Source organism: Andrena cerasifolii, chromosome 15 (genome assembly GCF_050908995.1).
Source record: "Andrena cerasifolii isolate SP2316 chromosome 15, iyAndCera1_principal, whole genome shotgun sequence".
In the NCBI taxonomy this organism is placed as follows: Eukaryota; Metazoa; Arthropoda; class Insecta; order Hymenoptera; family Andrenidae; genus Andrena; species Andrena cerasifolii.
The window spans coordinates 6327983-6337921 of record NC_135132.1 but is presented as its reverse complement, the minus strand read 5'-3'; the positions used below and the strand labels follow the sequence as shown (position 1 = coordinate 6337921).

The following is a 9939-nucleotide window of genomic DNA, read 5'->3' as shown; positions in this document are numbered from 1 at the left end:
TTTCCATCAAGCAAAAAAGATAAAGCATCAACTCAGGATAAAGATACAAAGAGATTAGGCCTAACTTGAAGCCTAAGCGTTGAATTGCAGAGGGTCGTACAGAGAAATAGGGGGCAGGAAAATAAAAGAAGAATCGAAATCACCCCAAACCACGAACTCGGGTACCCAGACCAAAGCGCATTGATCAAAGAAAGAGTTTCTCAGCGCTGCAGAGGCGGAGAGGAGGAAGAATAGCGCCCTGCTCGTCAGTATGACTGTTACATCGTTCGACGAGATCCCCGAGGGAGCGGGGGGGAAAGTCCTAACGTACCTTGCCTCCACGAGGAAGGTCCGTTGAGAGGAGGAAGTTGTTCGTTGAACCGTTAGGAATTAGATTCTCGGTGGGCGTCTGAAGCCCGTTTCCCCGCGGCGGTTTTTCTTTGGGATCCCTTCAGAGTGGCGTTTGTTCCTGCTCGGGTAAGAGGAGCAAAAGCGATCTCGGCTGGAGGGTGACGCTAAGAAGAAGATGATGAAGTGCGACGACAGGAAACGCGAGATGTTTTCGAGGCGGGCGTGCAGCGAGAGCGGACCGCATCCTGGAATCCCAGGTGGCATCCCAGGTGGCGGCCCGGTCGGCGGCGGTGGTCATCTCTGGGGAAAAAGGAACCAGGGACGTACCTCGGCGCCGGTCGTGGGGCACGCCAGGACGCCTGCGATTATTCTTAGGACCAGGAGGAGCTGGCCTGTCGCGCCGATGCATTGCAGAAGGTAGGTGTTTTGCTTTCTCTTTCTTGGAACGTTTTTTTCGGGCTACCTTAGTATGTGCCACCTCCTTGGTATATACAGGGTGAATTACTTGAAAGTAGTGCCTTGATGGTTGATAATATTTGGTGGGTTTGAAGGAATGTGGGACAGGCTGTGTTACTTAACTCTTCGTTGACACACCCCTTTTTTCCGATCAACTTTGATATACCTGGGTGGCTCACTAGGGTGGCCCTAATTTTTAACCTGCGATTTCTTTTGCTCTCACCCCCTAATAGGGTTCCATTTCATAAAAAAATAGTCCCTGAAAAAGATTATTGCAATCGGACAACAGGAAAGGGTGCCGACCAGGCGCTAAAGTTTAGAATTCATCAATAGTTTGGATTTAAAGAAATTTCTCAAAAATGGTAGGCCCTATCGAAATTTTGTTCAAACAATATTGAAAGAGCATTCAATTTTCTACAATTACTGTTTATATCATTTTTTCGTGCTTCCAACCATTTTTTAGATAATCACGTTTGAATATAGAGAGTTCTGCAGTTTGCGCGTCCCACCTGTACGGCGTTACGTATTGTATACCCGCGTAATGCCGACCTCTCTATATTCAAACGTGATTAACTAAAAAATGGTTGGAAGCATGAAAAAATTATATATACAGTAATTGTAGAAAATTGAATGCTCTTTTAATATTATTTCAACAAAATTTCGATAGGGCTTACCATTTTTAAGAAATTCTTCAAATTCAAACCATTGATGAATTCTAAACTTGCTGGAATCAGCAAGAATTGCATTTTCGTTGAATTCCGTGGAAAAGGGAAGAGTTCGTATTTTCCACGAGAAGGTAATCCTGGTTAAAACCAGAAAGTTGTGACTTTAATTAGTATAAGATACACGAACCTCAGGTTTTCATTAGTGTGAACAATTTTTACTGGAGACATTTTTCAAAATAATGTATACAGGAAAAAATACATGAAAATATATCTCCAGTCATATTGCTTTGCAAACTGCGTCTGATCAATGACGATCTGTCTCCACTTGCTGTCGTGATATTTTACTTGTTTACTTTACATTTCCAGTACCTGTTTACTTTAGGTTCCCTTGACATCTTAACTGGATAGAAATAATAAAGTGAACGAACTCATTTAAGATTCTTAGCTTTTTTCTATTGGGGGGCGTGGAGACTTCTTGAAATCAGAAGCATATAAATTTTAGTTGATGAACTGCAAAAAATGTATGCATTCGTAAAAAAGTCATCTCAACTCCTTCCACTAACACGAATAATTATAATTAAACACCAATTTTTGCCTAGAATTCAGTACACAATAAATTTTTATCCCCGTCTGACTATTTACGATCTTGTTCCACTTAATTTCTGTTTTTATTTTCTTTTACCTTTTTATGTGTATTTAACATTGAAAATTGTTCCAAATTTAAATCGTTTAGACTACTCAAATCTTAAAAAATAGCACATGCATAAATTCAAGATCAATTTCATTTAGAATTCCTCCTTAAATTCAGTTTCCTTTAAGTGATGTCTAAATGCAATCAGCTTGCATCGTGATAATAACGATAAAATTTATTTTCGACATTCATATGCTGCTGAAAATTATACACCATTTGTATACCCTTCACATAAATCATACCTGGAAATATATCTGGAATAAATTCCTCTGTGTCAATTTTTTTGTTACCCCTCCAGCCCACACTTTACACTCAGTATGCAATTCCACGGAAATATCGGAACAGATCCACAATTATCCGGTGAATTATTAAAATTCGATAACAGGCAACAGGTTCGGCGCGTGCAAAATATAATTTCGTTTAGCAAACGAGATCCATACTTCGGCAGACAAGCCCTGCGAGGGTGGTGGCTCGTTTAAGCTCCAATTAAGCATTCGAAATTGAACTGGAATTCGCCTGGCAGGCCCTGAAATTCAGTCAATGAACAAATCGTGAAACTACATCTGCCTTTTTCAGCTGGATAGGATAATCAGAATAGGTTGGAATGGCGGCTTATGCCGCTGTGGCGTCCTGTTCAGGGAAATCCTCGAATACTGAACCCCGAGTAATCGGAATAATGAAACGCAAGCGGCCCCGCGATTTTCACACCCTCGCGTGCGCCGCCAGTCATATTTCGCAATTTCTCGACGAATCGATGGGATCGTTAGGTGTACTGTGCGAGCACCCTCGCCAGCCACACCCCCATACGGATTATGGGGATCAGGCTGGCGTGAATAGGAGCCGCTGCCAGGCAAGATTTCTCGCGCAATTATTCGTCTTTTTTGCGCGGCCGAAGGGGTCTGCCTCTCGCTGACACGCGAAAGCGACATTTGTGATGGGGGAAGAATTTTTTCTTTCATTAATTCCTGGCCAATTTTTGGATAATGGAATTGGGTCGTCTGACGGGTTTATCCCTAAATGTCTGACACTCTGATGATATTAAATTTTATTTTAATTTTTTATTATGTGTTGGCACGTGGATGAGATGTGGAGGAAAGATAGGTCTTAACGAGGGGGTTGTTTACTTTTGGGCATAATTCATCTGGAATTTTTTGGAGTAATGTCAGTGCTTTTGGCAATGACAGAAATATACAATTTTGGTGTTTAGATCTTAAGTACTCATGGGTTTCTGCGTTTCTTCTTACGAAGAGGACAATTTTCCCCAAGTTTCCTCAAATTAGAAACAATTGTTTTTTTTTAACTTTTAATACTGGTATTTAATTCCCCAATTTTTCTAAAGAGTTGGAAATTGCATTTTTACAGAAAGCTCTAGTAGAAGCACACTGCTTAATAAAAGTCTCATAAACATATTTCTGTTTCGAGATTAAAAAATAAGAATACCAAAAATTGAAAAACAATTTTCTATTCCTCTGTCCTCAACCTCCAAACAGAACCATCCCCTTTAATTCGCAACCACTCTCGCTTCGTTCCCCAATTTATGACACCCTCCAGAAATGTCACAAAGTATTTCGTGTAATTTCTACTTCCTAGATTTTCTGACGGTCGTAGCATCCCAAAAGATCCATTTCATTACGATTCCGTCCGACCTGGCTGTATTAAAGCCTCGTCCAGGCGAACCCGTCGCTCGAGTTGCATACAGAAACGCAGCTTCTCGCGACGGTCTGCGATTCACCCGCGTTTTTCATCCCCTGGGTGAAAACCCATCGAGACGAGGAGAAGTGCGGCATGTTGCTGCCGTGCACACTTCGCTCCTGTTGGTCTCGTTACTTTTTAATAAATGACAGGTTACATCGCAGTAAGTGTGCCTTCTTTAAAACGAGGGGGCGCGCTTTCCGAAGCGCGTGTAAAGAATTTTCGACGGGGATGTTGTGCGATAGTTTTGGCTTCCTTCAAGGGAATATACGCCTCTTCCTGGCTTCATCATTTTGGGAACGAAATATTTCGAGTGGAAGTGCTATACGCGGACTCAAATTTGGAAAGAAATTGTGGTTTATCTGTAACTAAAACATGTACGGTACGGAAACTTTAAGAGGGTTGTAAATTATTGTGAACTAATTGTGAGATGTTAGGAACACTGTTGAGTAGAATAGTACTTGATCTGTAGTGAGTAGTATTGCAGTAATTGTCAGTGTATTGGAGTGTTAGTGAGTAGTAATAGAGTAGTCACTATTTGTATTGGGATAGTGGCAAGTAGTGTAACATCTCTAGTAGTAATAAAAGAGTAGTGAGTAGTAGTACTAGAATAGTTGTAAGTAGTATTAAAACGTCACTGGTAGTGATAGGAGAGTAGTATTACTTGTACTGGAATACCTATAGGTAGTCGTAGAGTAGTAAGTAGTAACACTAGAATAGTTGTGAGTTGTACCAGAATGGCAAGTGTCTTAACACTAGAATAGTTGGGATTAGTACTAGAGTGGTAAGTAGTAGCACTATAATAGTTGTGAGTAGTTATGGAGAAGTAAATAGTACTGCAATTTTTGTGAGTAGTATTAGAGTGGTAAGTAATAGCGTTGGAATAGTCGTGGGTGGGTTATATTAGGGTACTTTTAAATAGTATTAAAGTTGTTGCTAAAACTTCTAGAATAGTTGTGAGTAGTATTAGAGTTATTGACAGTACTCGAATAGTTGTGAGTAATACCTACTGAAATAGTACGTAATAGTACTAGAAAAGTTGTGGGTAGTACCGAGGTACTTATGAATAGTATTACAGTTCTTATGTTAGTAGTACGAGAATAGTTGCGAGCACTATTCGAGTTAATTTTGAGTATATATCTTAATGATGGTTTTATATATGTTTCTCAGTATTTAAATAATGTAATGAACCTTATATTTTTATTTACTTTAAGGTAAACTTTCCCACCTATTCAGATATGGCAGGGTCACTACTATTGGAACACACTGTACTCAATTGGTGTTACAGTTTAGAGCACCTTGATGCTCGAAAGTTTATAAAATGTTTGAGTTTTGCTGTTTTAAAATGCGATCCTTTTCGCCTGTCTCTAATATACCGATTTAATTCCATAAACTTGTGTTCCGCAAACTAGTTCCTGTTAAACTTTCTAATTATGTGCAGGTATTGAATAAATTGCTTACAGGGGGTTGTATGAAACCCGTTCATTATATTGCAATTAACCTGCCCGCGGGAAATTGGATTCTGTTGAAAATAATAATATCGTTAAACTGTTGTAAGTTAATACACATACAAATACTATGAATGCTGCAGCGATGTTGATCCAGCTGTTGGCACTTGTGTAAGTAAACAATTTAAAGCACGATGTGAAAGTTGCAAAATTGTTTACAATTATGCGATTATCTTACATGCTATGGAATTATTTAAAAATTAATTATTATTTAAAACCTTCCATTTCATTATTCTGTGTTTCGTGAAATTTTTATAAATTTTCGAAATTATGACAATAGGAGACTACATTTTTCATTTAAAAACTAACCAATTTTTTAATTTGTGGATAATTTCAAACGTTATCTACCATTTTGAGTTGATTTCAGTTTTGCTGTAAGAGTTTTCTACTGCCAGGTTGGAAGGGTGGACTTTTTTTTATCATCTTATGTTCTTTGTCCCTTATTTTTGTTTTCTTCGCTCATATTTCAGATTTTATTTTATCCAGTGGTAGGAGGTCATCCGTTTTAATAAACGTTAATGCAATGTAACGAACAGCACGAATGGACTGCTTTTTCACATAAGTTACGAAACTTCTGGAGATTTATCGTCACGTGAAAATGATAAAACACACTCACTCGGTTAAACTTATACAATTTCCATGACAAATTTTCTTGCCTGTGTCGCCCATGAATTTAACTAATCTTTCTGCAAATAAAAAATTTTCCAAGCTGTCACTTATGCACGTGGCATTATCTGCAATCAGTTAACTCCGATGGAAATAAACTTAAAATTGATACTGTATTCTGAAAAATCCCGTAAATTTATTTCACTGCCTCTAATATTGCACTGTGGGGCATTAAATGGCGTTTTAAAAATATCCCATAACAGTTTTGATGGTTATTAAAGCACTTTCCAATGAAATCGAATTTTCCCTCGTGCTGTTGTTTCAACTTAATTTCCTGTAGAACTTGATGATCGAGGCTCCGATATTTTTATAGCCTCACTTAAAACAATTTTAAAGAAATATCGTTGCAGGAAAGAATTTCCCCTAAAATGACAAGTGCTGGAAAAATTGCTCAATTTCTTTCCGAGATATTATATTTTGCATTAAATTTATTTTTCTTTCATATACTGTTATCTCATTGTCTATTTCATTTTAATAAAAATATTTCACTTTTTGAAACATCAGAAGTTAAATATGAATTATAAATTAATAGTAACAACTTCTACTTCAAATTTTAATTTATATTTACTTGATATTTAACAATTTTCACAAAATAAAAAATTAAAAAATTCTATTTCGCTTTAATATAATTCATACTTTATATTTAGCTATCGATATTACTTTCACTTCAGATTTCATTTTTATTGTATATTTACTTGGTATTTAACAGTTTTCAGTAAATAAAAAATAAAATATATAAATTTACTACATCTCTGCTCGCATTTTCAAACTCCACAGTAACAATTCATTTAGACCTGAATTCTAATGCATTGTAAACCTACAAACAGAATTAAATTCGGGAACAATCGCATTCTGGATGCTGGACTAATTTATTCGCAAATCATTCCAAATATTAATTCACCCCTTTTTAATAGTTTTAAACTGCAATACTGTCGCGTGTAAAAACGAAACTAAGCTGCTCAGGGGTGTTCGCTAATTAATTCAATTGAAATTTCTTATCGCGAATAAAAAGGTTGGGTTGACTACCGCTGAAGGAGGCTTGTTACTTCCATTGTATCGAAAACAATAGCCAGAGATATTTAAACGTAGGGGGAGGGGGGGGGGGGTAAACGTAGAAAGTTTGTACTCTCGTCACGCGCGTAAAACCGACACGCGGTAAATTTAATTTGCCTCTCATCCTGCCAACGAGATCCAATTCTGTTTGTACACCCTTAGATTGGCTCGTGACCCACTTCGTCGATATTTAGACAAGCGTCAAGGAAGCTCCTTCTTCGACGAGTTGGAAAACGAAATAACTCTACTTCCCGGTGAACGATGTCGATCATTGACATAGCACTTGAACATTGAAAAATAAAAATGCCACAATTTTTCGATCTCCACGATTAAACTTAGGAATCGAGTCATTTATCTGGAGCGGTTAATAAATAGAAAGTCAGTAAGCTTTATAAGCTGAAAAGTCATTTTGTCTGACGAGGTTCAATTATAGGTTAGGAAATGGTTTTAATTCCACCTTTGATTTAGTGCCCGCCATTATTGGGTTCCTTCGTCACGCCTGTGCTGCCATCTACTTGCACTTAGGCGCAAGCAATGTTTTCCTCTTGAGAATACACATATTTCCTCGTTTGATGCCACCTTTCTCGTTAGGAGCCCAGAATTACAAAAGCATTTAGTAGATTGATAAAGCAGGGGAATATCTTAAGAGATGAAGAACGGTGCGTATGTCTAACTTAAAGTAGATAGCGTTAGGGGCAAAGAAAGCAGAAACAACAATGGTACTAGACTGATGTCCTGCCTTCTTATTTTTTTTTTCTTTCACGTGTCTGTTGTAGGAAATTCTTTTTTACTTTCGTCTTGCTTCAACTGTATTTCAAGGAGGATACACCACAATTTTTATGAAATACAGGATATAAGCTTCAAATTCGATAAATGATTCCACGACTTCAAAACTCAAAAATGTATATTTCTTTCCCATTGGTCTGTTTCTTCACAGATATTTATACTCATCGCTTCACAGTTTCCTAAATTTTCAATAAAAAACAGCACAAGGGACCAAAACCCTTCTGCGCTTTAAATTTGAATTCAGTAACCTCCTAATCTCTTAAAAAAATCCAGAAGCGAATAATCTATAAATATTCCTCTATTCACTTTCTATTTCGCAAAGTGTAAAACATTTTCCAGAAGGGGGGGGGTGCAACTTTGAAAAACAGTGACGGTAAAAAACCATCGAACCCATTTTGCAGCGCCAGTTTAATTAAAAATTTAAAACTAAAATTTAAAAACGTTCACTTTTTTTAGTATAAATTTAATCAAAATTACTTTTTAAAAATAAGCGATTCTTTCTCATGCCAGGACGGGGGGAGGGGGCAACCGTAAAATTCAGAAAATTAGTCCGAATGGATCTCCAATTTATTCTGTTAATTATAAATTCATCCGCTTCTCGTTACGTACATGCGTGCATGCGTTGAGGAGACGTTAGTAAAAGAGAAAAATGATGTAGCGACTGATGAGATCGAAAAATAACAGCGGATATTCAGGCTCGAAGCCGCTGTTTACTGTCCCAGCGTTATTGTTCGACGTGTTTATGCGACAAATTCGATATGTCGCAGGCCGTTGTTCCACCGCAGGTATATACCTGTAGCAGACGCGCTCTGCGGAAATTTATTTCACGAAAGGCAGTAAAATTTTCTGGCTCGTCGATGCGTCGTGCATCGCCATGGCGGGCGGACTGTATGAAATTGTAAAAGTAAAACGGTAAATATTATAGTCGAGGGCGCGACCATTTTTCAAATTCGAGGCAAAAAGATGGCGAACTCTTCGCTACTACTTAGTGTTTTACTAATTTGTTTACTATTATTAATACTTAGGTACACTGTAATATGTTTTATTGCTAATATTCGTGTATTGTTCATTTATTAAATAAATTATTGTGAATGAGACAGAATTTACATTATTTCGCGTATTAATTTTTTTTTATGGAATCATCACTCTGCTTTCTATAAAATTATTCATTAGCCTTTTTTCTTATCACTGTATTGTGATATTTTTTTTAACAATAGTCTCTGACATAAATTCTACGTAATAAACTATCGTCTATTTTTGGAATTTTTAATTTCGGCTTGACCTCATTTATTATAGATTAAGAGCTTGAAAAATATTTTGCAAAAACATTTTAACCCTCCAATAACAAGCGTGCTGTGTAATTAAAATTCATATGCTGAGATTTTATTCCCTGTTAATCAAGTTGAAAATGGAAATTATTATAGACTTTCGTTTGCAATCCCTCGACTGAAAAATTGATTCTGTAATCCCGACAGTGAATTTTAGGTAGCGAATTATTTCCAAGCGTTCCTGAATTATTTGAATATTGGGGAACTAAGTCGCTTTTCCGTGTCGCGAAAAATTGGGACGAGAAGAGTGACAACGAAAGCACAAGCATGAAGCTCATTTGGCCCCGAAATGGAGCTGCGGTTCGCTATTTTCTATACACTCCAGCAACTTCATTGGCCCCTTAATTTCACCGCTGGCTGCTCTCGACCTAATCAGGATTCAATTCAAATCCCACATCGCAAATATTATTTAAATGTGCCCCTAGAACTCTGAAACGCATAAAATCTCCCCAAATTTGAACTTTCTTCGAATCTGAAATGTTCATAAAAATTTTCAGTTCAAAATCCTGCCATGTATATTCGAAGCTTTCCATTATAATAAATTGGGTACGCTAAGAAAAACTGTCCATTTGAATATTTGCATAATCCATTCCATCACCACTTAAAATTTCAAACTGTATTTTTCTATTCTAGCTGACTCTCTCCCATCTTTTCCCTGCTAAATAAGGGAAACAGAATTCAATGAATTCTTCCTTTTAAACTTCTGAGGCTTAGCTACCTCTTACAGTGTTTTTTTTTTTTAAGAATTCACAGAAAAAGAGAAA

General features: G+C 37.2%; 1 protein-coding gene across 1 annotated transcript in view; it reads left to right on the top strand.

The window, feature by feature from the left end:
* Positions 1-490: 490 nt before the first annotated feature.
* Dnc (phosphodiesterase dunce) overlaps positions 491-9939 on the top strand; it is a 483414-nt gene continuing 473965 nt past the window's right edge. The window contains exon 1 of the mRNA XM_076827791.1: positions 491-747. Within this exon, the coding sequence (XP_076683906.1) occupies positions 506-747 (242 nt within the window). The 5' untranslated portion in view covers positions 491-505. The remainder of the gene's footprint in view (positions 748-9939) is intronic.